Source organism: Antechinus flavipes, chromosome 1 (assembly GCF_016432865.1).
Source record: "Antechinus flavipes isolate AdamAnt ecotype Samford, QLD, Australia chromosome 1, AdamAnt_v2, whole genome shotgun sequence".
NCBI classification, from domain to species: domain Eukaryota; kingdom Metazoa; phylum Chordata; class Mammalia; order Dasyuromorphia; family Dasyuridae; genus Antechinus; species Antechinus flavipes.
In genome coordinates this window covers 49,821,240-49,839,541 of record NC_067398.1, presented here as the reverse complement: position 1 = coordinate 49,839,541, position 18,302 = coordinate 49,821,240, and the positions used below count along the sequence as shown (strand labels likewise).

Sequence of the window (18,302 nt, the reverse complement as noted above, 5' to 3'; positions counted from 1 at the left end):
TCTATTTTTCGCTTTGTTGTGTAGGTTGTGCGGTATTCAGATATCCTAACTCTCAATTTAAAGGAAGTTATCAGTAGGAAGGTATGGGTTTTCTATGTAGAATATAAGCACTTGGCCTCTAAATAAATGGTATGGTACAAAGAGCACCTGAAAGGTTTGTTGAAATGATACATCAGGAACATTTCACTAACAGTAGTACCGCTGATTCATTTCCTTAAAGCATGGAGTATATAATTTTATAAAACCACACAGTGGTGTGATAGAAAGAAAACTTGACTTGGAAATTGGAAATTCAGAGACCTCATTAAATTTTCACTTGTGTAACTTTAGGCAATTGATTTAACCTTTCTGAATTTCAGTTTCTCCATTTGCAAATAAGGATGATGATGATGATGATGATGATGATGATGATGATGATGATGATGATGATGATGGCTATTTCATTATATTATGCCTTTTGTTGACTTCTCACTCTGACTCCACATTTCTCCTCCCACTGGCAGTGCATTCTCTGTGAGATTACTTCCTATTTACCCCAGTACATAAATGTGAATATTGTTTGCACAGTGCCTGCTCTTTCTTTGGGTCCCTACTGCTTAGCAGTGTCTAAGTAAAAGTACTTGTTGACCGGCATCAATCTCCTTCCTGTTGGAAGGGTCAAACTAGAAGATAATTGCTCCACAAATATCAGAAGATTAAGGTGGGGCTCTAAGGAAAAGTCCTACTTTAGGGACAGGGTTTTAGTTTCTACTACAGGCATCCTCAAAAGCCTAGCCCCATTTCCTATCTCTTCTAACCCTAAATTTTCTTCTACAAAATATATTCTTTCACAAGCATACACGCCCCATCAATCTGCAGTTCATGAGAAGTATGTTTCCCTGTAATCATCCCAAACTACTGCCCTGTAACTCACAAAGAGAACTCAATCATGAATCCCAAACTAGTCAATCTCCTCTCTTCAGATCCCACCCTGCCTCCAATACTGACTCTAACTATCTTGTGGGCTTCCAGGACAACCTGTATTTTCAGGGTATGGTTCAATTCCCCCCTGAAGAAGAGGATAAAGAAGATACTCTTAGAATCATGCTTCTGGCACATTTCATTAAAGCATAAACTATATAATTTCATTAAACTACTCAATGAACACTTGACTTGAGAATTAGGAGGTCTCATTTAATTTTCCCTAGTGTGACTATAAACAATTGACTTAAAAATTTCTAAATTTCAGTTTCCCCATTTGTAAATAAGGATGATGATGATGATGATGATGATGATGATGATGATGATGATGGTAAATTAAGGGGAGACAGTGTCATATAATGGAATGACCCTGGGCTATAGAATTATAGAATCTAATTCAAATCCTGGTTCTTTTATCTACAATTTATATAAAAGTGGGCAAATCATTGAAGCTGTTTAAGTCTTAATTTCTTCATCTGTCAAAAAAGAGAGTCGAACCAGAGAACCTATGTTGCCTTCAGCTCTAAATCCAAGGATTTAGGGAGTTCAGGAGACGATATCTACCATTAGTTAGTGTATTTAAAAAAAAAAGTCACACATAGACAGACTGTAAGCTCCTTGAGGTCAGCTGCCTAAATTTTCATTGCTTCCTCTCCAAAGCTTATCAGGGTGCTTTGCACATTATGGGCTTTTGATTATCCAGAAATCCCCATTACATTCCCACCATCAAGGCAATATAGGTTGGGAATTGCCTACCTGCCTACCTGGCAATATCTCTGTAACCACTCATCCCTATCTTTTAAGAACTCAAACAGGTTATTCTTCAACTTTTTCCCTTTTATGATTTCCTTGGTTGATTGCTAAACCTAAATAAATGTGTTGTATGATGGGGCATGTGGTAAAATTGGTCCCTAGTTCTCAGAGTACTCTCTAAATGACAATCTTCAACCCTATCTCCAAATAGGAACAGCCGCATTTGGAACCATTCCTAGCAAATAGAGTTAAGAGAGTGATTGGAGGTTCTCATGGACTGGGCCTGGGGCCAGGATTGAATACTTTTTCTCAGACCTGACAAGTTTGGAACCTTGGCTAGTCAAGAAATCAGTCTGTTGTATTACCTGTTAAAATGCGTGTCTCCAAGTCAGTCCTTTTGGAGTCATAGGGGCCCCCAAACAATATTAGAATACTACCTATCTCAAGTTTCCACTCAGGATAAATGGGCTTAGCCATCTTTTCTGGAAATGTTTCCCTTCCAATTTATGCTCTCTCTGACACTTCCCCTCTGTGGATGGACAGGGAAAAACAAGAGGGGACACTCACCTGCCTGAGCTATTGTCTGCCTGGGATTACCAAAGGGTTTCTCCTCCTTGGCAGAGAAGGGACGAGGAGGTGGGACAGACCTAACATGTGGACGCTAACATCCTGTGCCTTGTAGTCAAATAGGCAGTCTTGGGAATCTAACTAAAATAACTGGATAACTTTAGTTATGGTCTGTGTGACTGGTCAAATCTATTTCTGGTACTTGCCCATCTTCCCTCATCATCCTTTTTCCCATCTCTGCTTTGCCAGAATCGGGTCCTAGGCTCCATTCTCACAAGTATGGACACAACAGGCTAACTCCCACAGAGGCATTGAATGACAATGTCTAAAACTTGACCTTCTTTCCAAGGTAGTAGTTTAATTTTCCTGGGGATCCTTTAAAGACTAATCCTCTAAAATTTGAAGGGAAGAGAAATGGAGGGATCTCAAGCACTATTACAAGGAGAGGGGAGTTCTTTGGGGGGCAGGAGAGAGAACCGCTTGTTGGCTTCCTCTCACAATCTATATGTGACCTCCACCCCCATTGGGGACCCTGACATTGCCACTGAAGGGGCAGGCCACCCGAAATGGGGTGTACTCCGTGGGGAAAGGAAGAGATTCCCAAAGTCAGGGGGCAGAGGGCCACAGACACCAAGGAGGCCGTGTGTCGAGGGCAACCACTCTGCCCTACCATAGGGTATCTGAAGAGGATTAGGCCACATGTGTCTCTGTCTGCGTTTCCACTTGTGCATTTATTATTATTGCTTCGGATAGTGTTGAAAAGGCGGACAAACACACTATTACAAAGAGCAAGGCAGGAGGATACAGAAAAATAAAAGATATTACAGTGTAAGCACATTTTTTTTTTCCAAAACCAAATGTTTTCCAAAGTATCCCACGAAGCATCAACAGCTCTTTGAAACTGGTCTGTGATCATTGGAATCTGTATAGAGAACTTTACACTATTGATTATAAAAAATATACATACAATATTTATGAAAGTGTGGCGACCAGCAAAAGGTCAAAGAGAGAGAGCCACTTAGTTACAAAACTACAGAAACTGTAGCGAAGACAATATTTCCATGGCATTGGGGTAGACGACAGACATTAAATTCTCAGGCGCTCGCCAGCTTGGGGATCGGTCATTGTCCCTTGGGGAGCCAGGCAGAGGCCCCCCACGTGCCCCTCATGCTGAGAGGCTTGGACCCGGGACGAGCTGGAAGCTGGGCTTAGTGACTGCGACTGTTGGCTTGGTGATTGGTGTTTGGAAATAAAAACGAGAGCAGCTTGGTTTCTGGACAGTGGAAGAGGCCTAAGCTTACTGCTGTCCTCTGGTCCTTAATAAAGCCCAGCCAGGTCTTAGGCAGGGCCTTGGCAGGGATATGGTGAGTGCAGGAGGAATATGGTAGGCCTGAGCACATGCCAGACTGCAGACCCTGTGGGTTTGGGGAGGCTAGGGGGATCTGATCAAGAAGTTAGCAGCTTTTAGACCTCTTAAAACAATCTGAGAATATCTGAAAAGGGTGTGCAAACAAATGCACACACAGGGTAAGCATCTTAAAACAATCTGAGAATATCTGAAAAGGGTGTGCAAACGGTAAGCACACACAGGGAAGGCTTATATTCTTACTATTCTTATTGTTATTTTGGGGAGTGGGAAATTGACAGGGGCTGGCAGGAGGAAACTTTTTGCCAAGCAGAAATTTCCTGTCTGAACCAAGGTTTCTTCCCACTGACTTCAAAGAGAAGTAGATGGCAAGGTCTTTGGTTACAGAATTCAATACCTTTTTTACTCTTCACCATCTCTGGGTCTCATTTCTTGCTCCTCTATTACAGGAAAGTGGACCCAGGGAACACAAGGTGTTCCAGCCAGATATTAGTCATTGCTAGGGAGAAGTTCCCAGCCCTCACTGGGAGGTGCATTTTTGACAGGAAGAGGACCAGAGGCTGAGGATGGAGAGTTACCCTCTGGTACCCGAATCTCCCAGGTGAGGGAGGGCAAGAAAGTAGCTTCTCTTGTCTCTCCTGGGGAAGGGGGTAATGTGGAGCAAAGGGTGAAGGGGTTACTCCAAGGGGACATCAGAGCTTCCATTCAAGAGGCAGGAGAGCCCTTCCTCATCCTCAGTGGAGCAGTCTCCCATCAATAGCTGTGTCATCTTAACTTTCCTAGCCCTTAGAAGGTGGTTGAGGTCAATGAGAATTCTGTTGGGAGTGTAGCAAAGGTGCTACCCATAGCCAAACAAAATCGTTCCTCTCTGTTCCTAAGACTTCATGCATTTCTCAGCTTCCTGACATATATAAATATATAAGGAGGCCACGTCATTAGGGTCAATGTCATTCTCAAGGTGGGACTCCTTGCTGCATGGAAAATATGGCCCCCTCGAGGGAGCTATTTTGGGGAAGAGTGGGATGGGGCTTGGAACCACGATACCTTAGCTCCATGACTTCCTCCAGCTCTCACCAGCCACATCCCTCCAGGACAGAATGACAGCTCATGTTCTCAGACCCATGGGAGGGAACAGAATAGAATGCATATGAGCATGGGGGGTTGGTGCAATACACAACAGAAGATGCAAGCTTAGACCATAGCTGTTCATGCTACCGTGGGAGTTGATTTTAGCAGTTTGTTGATTGTTAATTTTACCTGGGGCACCTGGGTAGAAAATTCAATAGTGGACAGGGAGGAAAAGGTAAAGGAAGGAAGTTAAGAGTCCAGTTGGCTCATTCTGTTCTAAACTAGTTAAGAATTTGTCACAGAGCTTACTCTTTTTGTTGTTTTTTTTTTTTAAAACCACAAACATTCCAGGACCACATTGTAGGAATCTGATGAACCAGAGTAAGAGAAAGCATAGCCGTTGCATAGTAGTAAATGAACAGAGACGGTGAGTTCTTTATTTACAATTGTTGTCTAGATAAAAAAATTCATAAAAACAGATGAATGGACATAAATTATTACCCCCTAATGGGATGGATGGCCAAATGTACCAGGATATTGTTTATTGTTGAACACAAACTCCATGCGGCCAAGGACAGAGGGCAGGATGCAGGTGATGTATGTACTGTGGTGAGCTTCAACCAACCGTGATCTCCATGCGCCATTTATTTGGAGCCATTGTTCCCAACAAGAGAAGGCCAAGTGGGAAAGGAGACCGGGTTTGCAAGACTGAACTTTAGGTATTTGCGAAATTGGATATTACTTTGACAAACTTTCTCCTGGACTTCTGCCCCTCCTTTCCAGAACCCGCCCTACTACCAATTCTCCAAACCTACCCAGATTTCTGATTTCTCTTGGAGAGAAGCCCAGTGTGGTATGGGCACTTCGATTTACAAGAAGCCACTGGGTGGGAGAAAAAGTGTCACAGGTGAGAAGCTAATCCAAGTCCGCAAAATGATTCCCTAATGGTTTAGTGCTCTTCCCGGGTAAACACGAGCATTACTGAAGGAAAGAGGAGGTTGGGAGAGCTTTGGAAAAGGAAAATAACTCATCGCAATTAAGACAGAGAAACTAAATCATGTTCCAGAACAGACCCATTTCACAGATGTGTAAATCCAACCAACACCCTCCCCCTTCCTCATAAGTAAAACAAAGAACAGGACCCCCAATCCCCCCCCCAATCCAATACATGAAAGCTGAGGTTCCGTTCCACATTTACAGTGTCAAAATGAAACCCTCGCTAAGTTGCCATCCTGAGACAATTAGCGTTGCTTTCATTGCCAGTCTGTTTACAGTTGACATGGGGACCCTGTTCTCGATTCAAAAGAAAGGGGTTTGTAGGCCCTGCTGTCCTAGGCACAGGCCTCTTGTACAGGACAGTTTAGACCAGACGGGGGGCTGACTGCAAATCGGATACATTGCTTTTCCGCTAGCAGCCTTGAGAGACTGGCCACCCCGGCTGGGAAGGGCTCTACCTAATCTTGGCCATCTGCACAAGAAAATGCTCCTTCTTGGCCGGGATGCAGAGAAGATTTTGTCTGGTTTGCCAAGTTCTAGGCTCGGAGAAGGGGCCTGACAGATGGCAGGGTGGGTGGGGTCAGCAGAACAAATTAATTTCTCAGGTGAGTCGGAAATGCTTTGCTTTTCCTTGACACATCTGACATCACCAACCGTGTTATGTATTCAAAATGTCTTTTGCACTGTACAAGTTTATGGAAAAAAGACTGTGTGCTGAAAAGTCTCAAAGCAAACTTTGTATTAAATACAAAAGTTCTTTATGAAAAAAAGCCGTGGCCCACAAAGTGCTTAGCATTCAAGTGGCTGACGTAGCAATTCAAGAAGCTCATAGTAAGTTGATTATTAGTGCTGATACCATCCTGGGGGGGGGGGGGGGGAGAAGGAGAGAAGAACTACAAAAAACTTTCTCACCTGTGATACTGTAGACTTTCGGAACGGCTTCCCTTGCAGGAAGGCAGGACGTACTGTTAAATGGCTACAGTATATATTGTGATTACAGGAAGACAAGCTTTGTTTAAAAATCACACAGAGCACATTTTCAATATACATATCATAAAGTTCATTCAGATCTGAATAGTGCAGGGTGGTAGAATGGGGGGAAACGGATAGTTTTCTTCCAAAATTAAAAAAAAGAAAAAAAAAAAAAAAGCAGCAAGCTGTAGTAATTCTCATTCAAAAATGCCAACAGCTCGTAAGCTGCGAATGATAAGAAAATCAATTTCTAAGTGACTAAAAAAAAAAAAATCAACACAATAAGAGTTCATAATATTTCAACACTACCTTGATCTCCATATAAAGCCAAATATAACTTATTTTTAAGTCTCTCAATAAACTCAAAGGAGTTTCATAAGAAGGAGAGTCTTGTGGAAAAAAATATATATATATATTCCATGGAAGCCATTGTAATATAATGGCTACCAAGGTAGCCTCTGGCCAGTGAGGGGCATACCGAAAATGGGCTGAGAAATTTGGTTATTTATTTACTTGTTTGTGTTTTTTTTTTTTGTTTTTTGTTTTTTGTTTTTTGTTTTTTTACAAAAAAATAAACCTGATTGTTGCACATGGTGGTTTTTTTCCCCTGACAGAGTCAAGCTTCCAGTCCCATGACCCCATGTTTGTGGAGCATATTCCTACATCCAATATGTTATATTTTGGCTTCTTTTGTCATTCACCAGCAGGAGCTACATTACTGAACAACAAAAAAAAAAGAGCAGGCAAAAAATCAGAGCCGAGCTGTCGTAAAACATCGAGGATGCAATCTGAGAGGAGTATCTGATGAGCTGAGCAGTCCTTATACTCTCTCAGCAGGAAGTGTTCTTAACCCTACAAATAGTGAAGGACGTTTATCTACAGGTTTGTAAACAAATTACATTCTTCTTTTAAGACATAAATAAGTTAAAATAGAGCAATTTAAGCAAAAACAAGGCAACATGCCAGCAAAAAAACTTTATATATCCATGTATATAGATATACATATATATCTACCTATCTATATGGACGTATACATTCTCGATGAGGTATACGTTGATATAGATACAAAGAAATGGATATAATCTCATTAGTGTCTATGAAGTTCTTCTGTCCCATTGTTATAACCCTACTGTGCAAGTTAAGCTTCCGCAACTTCAAAAAGTTATTTAAATTAATCTCTACAACTGAGACCATGCCACACAAGCAGTTCAAAAAACTCACAGACCAGTGAATTGGATAAATAAGCCTCAGAAAGGAGTCTTTTTTTTCCTATTTTTTCTTTTTTTTTCTTTTTTCTTTTTTTTTTCTTTTTTTTGTTTTTGCAGTTCCTGCCTAAGGAAAAAAAATAATAAACAAGAGAAGGGTACAGTACGTCCATGCAGGAAGGTGGTGGGTGGTCTGTGTTTGGGCGGGAGCAAGAAAGGGCACATCAGGCTATTGCTCACTCCCAAGAACCCACATCAGGGATCCCGTCACTTGCCTCAAAGGGACAAAGAGCTCAAACAGCTTCTCAGCCAGAGAAAAGTTCTATTGGGTGGAGATATATTTTCCTCCCATTTTGTCTATTTTTGTTTTCTTGGTGCTGTTTCATGGTTGAGTTTTCTGGGTTGGTTTGTTCTGAGTTGGTGGTGGCTATGGGTTGGTTTTGTTGTTGTTGTTTGTTTTTTTGTGGGTTTTTTGTTTTATTTTGTATATTTTGTTTTTTTTTTTTGTTTTGAGATGTGAATGTTTCCCGCTAAAGCGATGTCTCCAGGCTGTGTATAGGACTCCCTGGGCTAGAAGAGGTAGCTGATTTGCTCGTGTCAGTGGTCAGATTGATCCCGCTATCGATTGCACTGTTGTTCTTGTTCAATGACGATGGCGGGCTCGAATTTTGCTTGAGAGCGGCATCTTCTTCCAGGTCAGTGTCATCAATGAGGGGGATATGGGGCTGAGAGTCTTCTATCCTAAATTCAGGATGAGTCATGAAGTTATGGATGGAGGTTCTAGATTCAGGTTTTTCTAAACCTTCATAGAGAGAGCTACGGAATGCCTTCACGACGCGGATCTGGAAGGGAAACATTAGGAAATGGGTCAGAAGCACTAAGCTCTAGATAGGGCTTAGGGGAGGGGAATGGTTTAACAGGCTGAGGGGGGCCTTTGGAGGAGCACAGCAGAAGGGGTTAGGGCACAGCAGATGGCTGGAATCCAGTCGCTGAATGTTAGGAGCATCGATGGGATGGGGTGGAAGGAATGGGCTCAAGTTTTGTGCATTCGCTTGGGAGTTGTGTGTGTGCACATGTGTGCAAACATATGTGACTGCAACATCAGAATAGTTCGAGTCGCAAACCATCAAAGAGCTGATGGGAAGCACGAGTTAAGAAAGCATAAATCCACTCAGGTAGGTGCCCATACCTAGTAGTAAAAGACCAAGCTGTGTTAATTTCAATGCACAGGTCGAAACCATGCATGGGGCTGGGAGGGGGCAGGTTCAGATGTGAGTAAAATAGGGTCGGCTTAAAAAAATAAACCAAACCTTTTTTTCAAAAATAAAAACAAAAACAAAAACAGAAAACTAAACATCGTTGTGAAAGAAACTATACAACATATAACATATCACACTCCACACACAGAAAAGAACAAAATATTGAGACAGATGGGCGAAGATGGGAGACAACACGGAAGAGCCAAACTGAGAACAAAAAAATAACCAAACCCAAACCAGACGTACAGTTTTCAGAGAAGAAAACCAGAGGCAGCCAGAAGCACGGGGGAGCCAAGCAGACAACATTCAGGGGAAGAATCATGCTACGGCAGAAGGGAGTTTGATAATCACACAGACACACAGAACTGCCACACCAATGCTACGCTTGGAAGCCTAGACAATGTGAACAGAGATTGGTCTGTTTCCAACTTGGTCTTTGCCTTCATGCATTTGGGAGGTAAACACTCGAGTATAGACTCAACATTCTGGCCTTTCATTTCAACTGGCTTTGTAATCATTTATTCACTTACTTTTTTTTTTTTTTTGGCCAAATCCTTTACCCAGCCCCAAGATATCATTCTGGGGATTGCACAGGATTGAGTCACGTTCTTTCAATTTTTGTGTCTTAGCTCTGAACTATGCTAATGAAGTTAATTTTTTTAATTTAAAAAATTTTTTAATCTATTGTTTATACTGTCACTATATTTCCTAATCTCCTTAAGGTAAACTGTCAGCAATACTTTTTGCTTCCAAATTATCTATGAGTCAGACTTTTCCAATGGGTCAACTTCTCTCTGGTTAATAAAAATCAAGTCTTTGGGGAAATGGCATCAAATCTTTCTGACCATGAAACCGACAGTTCAGGGCCAAGTAAAGTCATAAGTATGAGTGGATGGGGAGTCTAGAATAAATTTCCTTCTCTTGTAATTTGGCTAGAGGGGCCAACCTTGATTCCTTGATTCAAGACTTGAGTGAACTAAATTCAAAGTAGAATAACAGGTTATTAAAGCAGGCAATGCTTTAGGGAGCAATGGAAACCATTTAACCCAAGCCCTTCCTCTAATGGATATAAAAACTGAAGCTTAGGGGACCAGGGAAATCAATTGTCATCAATTGTCACACAGCTAGTTAATGGTGGAGATAGGACTGTCACCTGTTGTGATGGCCTTTAGGGAGAATTACCCAGTGAAGTGATTATTTGAAAATGATGATTATTTCTGCATATCTTTTATTAATGAAGATAACAGGCAGTGGACCATATCTTAAGATATCATCCAATATTACATATACAAGTCATCCCAACTAATGTTTAATGACTTGTTCTCCTCTGACAAGATTTCTAGAACTCTTTCTAGGCAGACCTCAAGCTCAAAGCCCCGACCTTAAATTCTCTCTCTCTCTCTCTCTCTCTCTCTCTCTCTCTCTATATATATATATATATATATATATATGTATATGGAAATCAGACATAGATACTACTAGCAATATGACACTAAATAAATCACTTAACTTCTAGTTATTTTAATGTCTTCAATTATAAAATGGGGATAATAGTATCCATTTCCCAGGGTTGTAGTACAGATCAAAATGAGATATTTATAAAGCACTTAGCACAGTGTCTGCAACATTGGTGGGTACCATATAAATACTAGCTTTTATTATTATTGAGCTATCAATCCAAAATTACTCCCTGTAGCTGCTCACATTTAGATAAACACATTATAATTTATGAAGCACTTTCCTTAGAAGAATTTTGTGAAATGTTTTTATTTAATGATATAATAAATCATTTAATAATAGCATTTATATAGTCCTTAAGGATTTGCAAAGTATTTTCCATACATTGTCTCATTTGATCCTTACAACAGCACTTAAAAATGGTTATTTCCTCATTTTACCAAAAGAGAAACTGAGGTTGAGAAATTAAGTGATTTGTCCAGGTTCCTACTGCTAACAGTGTCTGAGGTAGGACTGTCACTCAGGTCTTCCTGAATAAATTCACGCAGTCTCAGAAAAATAAGAGAGCTGCGCATGATTGAGAAGTGGTAGAATTATGACTTGAACCAGTGACTCTAAAGTCAGTGTACTTTCCACAACACTACAAAAATCAAATCAATGAATCAATAAGTCAGTCAATAAGCATCCATTAGAAACTTGCTACAGGTAGTCTGATATGACTTTGGGCAAGTGGACTAGATTGGATGATTCCTAATAGTGAATGAACTAGGAGTGAATGTTTCCTAATATAGTCTATTCTGTTGAAGTGGGGAGGAAAGGCAGGATTCCCTTTGTGGGAAATGTCATTTTCCCAATTCACTAAGATTGCTTTGTAAAAGGAGAACTCTAACCCTTCTTCCCCACCACCAAATTCAGACAAAAAACAACCCAGTCAATATCATTGAGTGATTGAAGAGTTCATGCAGCGAGATAGGGGCAGTAGAACAATACTAAGTCCAATACTTTGGGATCCATGGCTCATAATGTGTTTTTTTTTTTTTTTTTTTTAGATTTAATGGCACTGTCAAAACACCCCCTCAAAGGAGCAACAGTGTTGGCCTTTTTTGATGGGAGGCCTGTGTGGAGACAAGGAAATGGGTAAGATCATATTTTCAGTCCTAGATTAAAAGGCCCTACTTAAAATATAATAAAAACTTATTTATTGGGCATCATTGGAGCTTGAGCTCCCCTATATGAGTAAATTTTCTAGCTAATTAGAAGGTTAAGCTCATAACTGCTGTAACTTTGCTTTAACTACTTTTGATATTTTTTTCCTTTGGTAATTGCATGCTTCCCTGACTTCTCAAGCATCGTTTAATTTGTTCTATATGTCTCAGAGTCACTCTTCGGCAAATAGGTTATTCTGTTGCACAATAACAAATAGCCTACTTTTGTATTTGCTTTTTAAGATTTCATTATTTGATTCCCTTTTATTTTTGTCTATCTGATGAGGAAGGGAAATCATAAAATAAAATGTGTTAGAATTGAGGTGTCAGATTTTAGTCATGTCCGACTTTCTGTGACCCCATTTGGGATTTTTCAACTGAGTGCTGAGTAAGAATAAACTGTGTCTGAGAGGAGAAGGGGCTAGTTTTAGTGTCAGACAAAACCCTGACAGGAGCCCTTCTAACTTTCAGATTGGTAGCTATGTCAAAAGTTGGGTATTATACAAAATCTGACTTTAGGATAGCTAGAATGCTATACCACTCATTTGAAGAAAAAAAATCTTATTGTTAGCTGCCTGTTCTACTTAAGTAACTGACTAGATATGGCATTTCCTGACTTTCTGAAGTCAGAAATGCCTTCTGGTATTGATAGGTATCTATCAATAAGTAATTGAAAGGTTAAGGGCCAGAGCTCCCATCCCTGTGAACTATAAAGAGTTTGGCCTGATCTGCAACTGACAAAGCTGGCTGGCAGGTAGGAAGGGGATGGGGAACACACACAATGAGATGCAGGCCTCTCCTTCCACAGGGATGGAGACAACAGAAAGAATGGACTGCTCTGGACAAGACTATGGGGACAAGACTTTAGGAGCATCCTGCCACGCTGGCTCAAGTCTCCACTTCGGTCTTCTCCAAGGCTGAAATGAAAAAAATGGGAGGAAAAAAGGGGGAAAAGCCTCTTCATCTCCCTCCCACATGCTGAAAATCAGATTTCAATTTTTAAAATATATATATATATATATCACATGGATCATGGTGATACGGGCCAGGTGAAGACAGAAGAGAAATTTCAGGGCTTTCTAATTTTCCTTTGCTCATCTGAAGAAATTAAAGTGAGATTCAACCCTTTCGTCTGCAGTGAAATACATCAGGCCTCTTCCAGGCTCAACAGGGAGCATTTGAGATTATACTCGAATGTTTACCCGGCTTCAAGGAAGCCAAATGTCTTGGGATTGGTTCACATTCATGTCAGGCTCAAGTTAAAGACTCACAACCTCTTTTAATTTCACTCTCTCTTGCTGAACTCTCAGTCCAGGGTTCTCTAGCCCTCTAGGGAAACAAACACATTGAATATTCAGACAGTAGAGAGGAGGAGGGCACTGCAAAAGCAAGTCATTTTTCACGCTAGCGAAAGATCCATAAGTGATTAGTACCAAAACGCAAACAAGAGGTCCAATTTTTATTGTATTTTATTTTTTCCCAAGAGATGCCAACTCTTTGACCTAGCTACACTCTGAATCGGGAATCTTAGTGGGGCAAAGGGGGCAGGAAGGGTTCTAGTCCAAGGCGGGGTGCATTTGAGGTTCGGAGGAAAATAACCAAATTCCTTGTAGCAGAGAGTTTCCGTGTGCTAGATTCTAACTTAGGGTATTCTGATCAGAATCTCATTAGACGCCTATGAAGTGGCAGGTTTTTTGAAAGCATGCTACAAATATGGTTGCTGATATGAAAGAGGCTAAGCTTTAATGTTAAGTGTTAAAAACTTGAGTAAACAAAAATATAAGTTTCTGAAGGGAAGTTGGAAAGAGGGATTAATCAGATAGAAGGACAAAAAGAAGTATAAAATGTTATTCTGGCTTCCCATAAGGAATATTTCTCCCTAAATAAAGATATGGGTCTGGAATAGACTGGACCATCCTAGTGTGTATTTAGCATCTTTTACCTGGAAAAGCAGAGCCATCCTGCAAAAATATGGGCTCGCAGTAATGCTTTCTATCCCAAATGGGGAGTTGGGCAGGGAATAAAAAACAATAGGACACACTCTGGCCCATGTGTAGCTTAAAATACTGCCTTAGGATATCAAAATCCACTGGGAAACTTACTAAGATATGGGTGACTCATAGTACAAGGCTTAAAATAAAGACTCCTGCCTGGCCTAATGGTCCTGCAGATGACAAATATTTATCATTGAGATCATTGGTGGAAAGGATAGGAGATTTTGAGCTAGAAGGGACCAGTTTAGAACCCAACTTCCTCATCTTAAGATGAGGACATGGGAGTCCAAATTGTTTCAGGTCACACAACTGGAAATGTCTGTAGCAGGATTTGAATCTGGGATTTCCCGAGTTGAGTTTGGCTCTACATCTATTATATCATTCTGCCAGCCATTCCCTCCCTCCTTGGTAGCTTTTTGGAAAAACAGTGAATTGTGACATCAGGAAATTAGGGTACAAAGGACTTCCTAAGCATCTGGAGACAAACATCAAATGAATTTGAACATAAAGAATAAGCTTTAGTGGATATCGTCAACTTTCAAACATCCAACATAAAAGAAGGGAGCAAGGGCTTAGTCTCAACTATTTGATTCTGTAATGCAAATACATTTGAATATAAACTTTGTTTAATGTAAAAAATTATATTAATGAGGTTACATTTAAAAAGACTCAGCTCCAAACCTTCTCTAGCTTTCTAAAGCTTCCCTCCTTCCTGTTCTTTACTCTAGAATCTGGATCCCCTTTCAGGAATTAACAGCATCACCTCCCAGGAAAGTGCTAGTGAAAGTAGAGCCCTTCTCCTCTTCTTAAGTTTTCTGTCCAATGGCCTTATCCTTTCCTATAAGTGAGAGGATATGCTTTAAGGTAAAGCCTATCTATCCTTGAGAAGCTCATGGGCCATGATCAGAGAAAATAAAAAAGACTCACTTAAATGAAGGAGGAGATACTATTGAAATCAAGAGGAAAAGTTAGAAATATTGGCCTAAAAGTATGACTTGCTAGAAAAAAATAGTGTGAAGACTGGATGTTGAGTCAGAACTACATTGAAGCCAGGCTTTATAGTCACTACTTATGTCACCTTAAACAAGTTCCTTCTTCTGGATCTGCATTTCTTCAGCTCCAAAATGAAACTGATAGGACTAGAGGATCTCTAAGATTCAATCTAAAATACTATGGTCCCATGAATTAGTACTTGGACTGAATGACTATCAAATTGTCCATTGAAGCCATATTCATAAGAAGGGTTCAAGAAGAGTTTCTGAGAAAAAAGTGAACCTCGTTTCTATACTAATCAGGATGGTGGGGATCTCTAGTAAAGAGTAAGATCCCTGAACATTCAAGCAAACAAAACTCATTTGGGAAGCAAAAAAAAAAAAAAAAATATCTCTTCTCAAAGGCAATCGTTTCTTTCTAATTAATTAGAGTTGTTTTAAGGGTACTACCTCTAGCTTTGGTAAATTGTTACAATCTTTGAATGAAGCTCTACATCAAAACCATGAGTCACTCTGGAATTAAGAAGATCAATCTGTCATGGAAAGGAAAGCTAGGGTATTTTTTGAGCTGAGAAATCATAAACACTAAAGTTTCCAAGGATCTGGACATATTTAATGCATATAAAGGATATGAAGGAGGAAAAAGCTTGCATAGTGAAAAATTTAGGTTAATGTCATATGATGGTCCTCTCTTTAGGTGGAAAATGGCAGGATGATGGGAACAAATTGAAGGAAGATTTTTTCATAGGTTATTAAGGTCCCATAGGCCCACAGAGCTAGAAGGGACCTTTGAGATCTGAATCCCATGTTCCATGTGTAGTTCACCTTATAGTGTCAGATACCACTAGGAAAGACGTTAGGAAAATGCATCCTCTCACCTACAGGGCATACAAGAAAACTCCAAATAGCTCAAATATCCTGTAGGTGACAGGGATGGATCTTGCGTCATTACTTCTAAAGATGTAGCTTTAGAGTGGGATGGAACCCTAGTCATCATCAAACCCAACTCCCTCATTTTACAGATGAGGGAACTAAGGTCCAGGGAAATTAAGAAATTTACCCAGGAGTATGGTCACTACATATCTGAGGCAGGATTAGAACTCAGATCATCTGATTCTACACTCAGAACTCTGTTCACAGTGCCACCAAGAAGACTGCTTGAGATTGTACAGCAAGCAAGGAATGAAAGGCACATTTAAAGTAGGAAAAAAAAAATCAAGCTTCACTTACAGGACAATGCATCAAGAGCTAGTGATCACAGCCTAGCAGGGAACTAGAAATTACTTTATAGACTATTTTCAGAATATATCAGGTCATTTATATGCCTATGACCCAAAAGTCCAACAAAGGAAAGGGATTGAAAAGAATAAGAGAATGGCATCCATTTCTTTATTGTGTATCACAGTATAGACCACCTATATAATTGGAGGTGTACTTATGATTACCATATCCCAAGGAAGTTGGAACAGAGCTGAAGAACAACCTAAAGAAGACTGAAATTGACTGAGATGATAAGGCAGTTGCTGCAGAAGGGTGTGAAGAAGTCTTTCAAGCAAGACTGATGGATGCAGGGATGTGATTAAAATCAATATCATCACTGGACATGCAAATAAGAACTCATTTCACTTACTCCAGAAAATGTCTAGATCGGGTGGATAGAAAAGGATCAGAATCTCATGATGGAGAGAGCCATCAGGATCCAGAAAGAGGACTATGGAGACTGAATGTAAATCATAACATAGTATTTTCCCCTCTGTTGTTGTTGTTTGCTTGCTTTTTTTCTTTTTCATTTTTTATCTAATTTTTCTTGTGTCAGTGTGATACATGTGGAAATATGTTTAGAAGAATTTCATGTGTTTAATCTATATTGGATCACTTGCTATCTAGGGGAGGGGGGTAGGAGGAGGAAGGGAGAAATATTTGGAACATAAGGTTTTGCAAGAGTGAATATTGCAAAATATCTTTGCATTTATTTTGAAAAAGAATGCTCCCTTCAGCAGCACACATACTAAAATTGGAATGATAAAGAAAAGATTAGCATGGCTCCTACTCAAGAATGACATGCAAATACATGAAGCATTTTGAAAAATAAAAAGCTATCATAAAAAAGAAAATGACTAGAAGATAGAAAATATACAGAGTTTAAAGAACTATTGAATAAATTTGGGGATGACTGATCCCTAAAGCATTATTATGCGAAGCTGGACTGTTTGGGGACATCTTTTATCTGGAAGCTGTCCATAAGGGCTCACAAAATCTTATCAGAGTAGAGATGTGAAAGTGCTCATTCAAGGGAAGTAATATTATTATCAGTCATATCAATAACAATTGCAGTATTAACATTATGAGAGAATTGAAATCAAGAAGTTGATACCAAGTGTGATAATCCTGTCCTTGGGTACTCTGTGAGAGCAAATCTTGGACTGGAAGGGCCATAGGATAGATCCCAGTATAGGAAAGAAGATTTCTTATGTTTTTAAAACTACCTCAGTTGATTTGTACTTAAAATCTGCTTGTATTCTTAAATGTCTTCAGGAGTAGCCATATTTCCGTTACTTGATAAATATTTTAAATACCCTGACACCTCCGGCAGACCTTGCTCTGGGGCCTCCTCTATAAAATGGTAGAGTTGACAAGAATGAAGCTATCTTTGGGGTTCCTGCCAACACTGATGACTTCCTCTCTGGACCAGTGCTGTCTTCATTGAACAAAAGGGCCAGGACTCAAAGCACACCAGGACTATCTGGGAGGAGAATGCACCCAGGTTCTTATTCTGAGGCTAAAGAATTGACAGTAGTTTACAGAGGGCTCTACTGACTCATATTTTTATTGACAATAGAGATGAAGACTGGAGGTGTAGGAACTGAGATGAACCAAGTCACTCTGACTACGAAAACTAGAGTCACTAAGGCTGACTTTCCAATACTCAACATCATATGAATCTCAAACATCATATGCGAATCTATTTCTCTGCCTTTGTCTATATGATAGCAAGAACATTGAGCTCCATAGAAGGAAAAGGAACATAAGCATGCTCCTTTTCCTTCTCTTCAACCTCTTTCTCTTCCTTGCTAGTGATGCTTAATGAGAATTTTGAAAATCACCACTGACTAACCAAATCATTGTCCCTATCTTCAAACTGAAGATGAGGAATTTAGTTGGGCCACAGGGACCTTCCAGTTACAGACCAATAAGCTTTTGGGACCAGGCCCAATCACAGCTCAATGACCTGAGGGAAATCAGTCTCAGTCCAATACCAATTCAAGGAAGGGATTAGGAACTGGAATTTTGGAAATATGTCCTATTTCTCTTTCTGGCAGAATGGATTCTACTTTATCCCCAACAACAGGACAGAAAGAAATGATATTTGAGTCCAGGACTGGATGGTCCCCATGATCAACTACATTCCCTGTCGCTGATTATGCTCCCCCAGCTATATACTCTGTCCATCAACTGCAACTCACTGCTGACTGTGATGACCCCTTGACTGACTATTCCTTGTGATTG

The 18,302-nt window shown here is 40.1% G+C and overlaps 1 protein-coding gene and 1 non-coding gene across 11 annotated transcripts in view; one reads left to right on the top strand and one right to left on the bottom strand.

The window, feature by feature from the left end:
* Positions 1-2,992: 2,992 nt before the first annotated feature.
* Positions 2,993-18,302, bottom strand: part of ATP2B2 (ATPase plasma membrane Ca2+ transporting 2) — a 653,989-nt gene continuing 638,679 nt past the window's right edge. For 6 of the 10 annotated variants that reach the window (XM_051982229.1, XM_051982237.1, XM_051982246.1 and 3 more), the window contains one exon: positions 2,993-8,729. In XM_051982229.1, coding sequence (XP_051838189.1) covers positions 8,418-8,729 — 312 coding nt within the window. In that variant the 3' untranslated portion in view covers positions 2,993-8,417. Of the gene's footprint in view, positions 8,730-13,083; positions 13,139-18,302 lie in introns of all 10 variants that reach the window. The other 4 variants (XM_051982255.1, XM_051982273.1, XM_051982284.1 and 1 more) reach the window with 2 other exon arrangements.
* LOC127546036 (U6 spliceosomal RNA) lies at positions 16,780-16,886 on the top strand. The gene has a single exon (XR_007949904.1). It is a non-coding gene; the product is annotated as a U6 spliceosomal RNA (small nuclear RNA).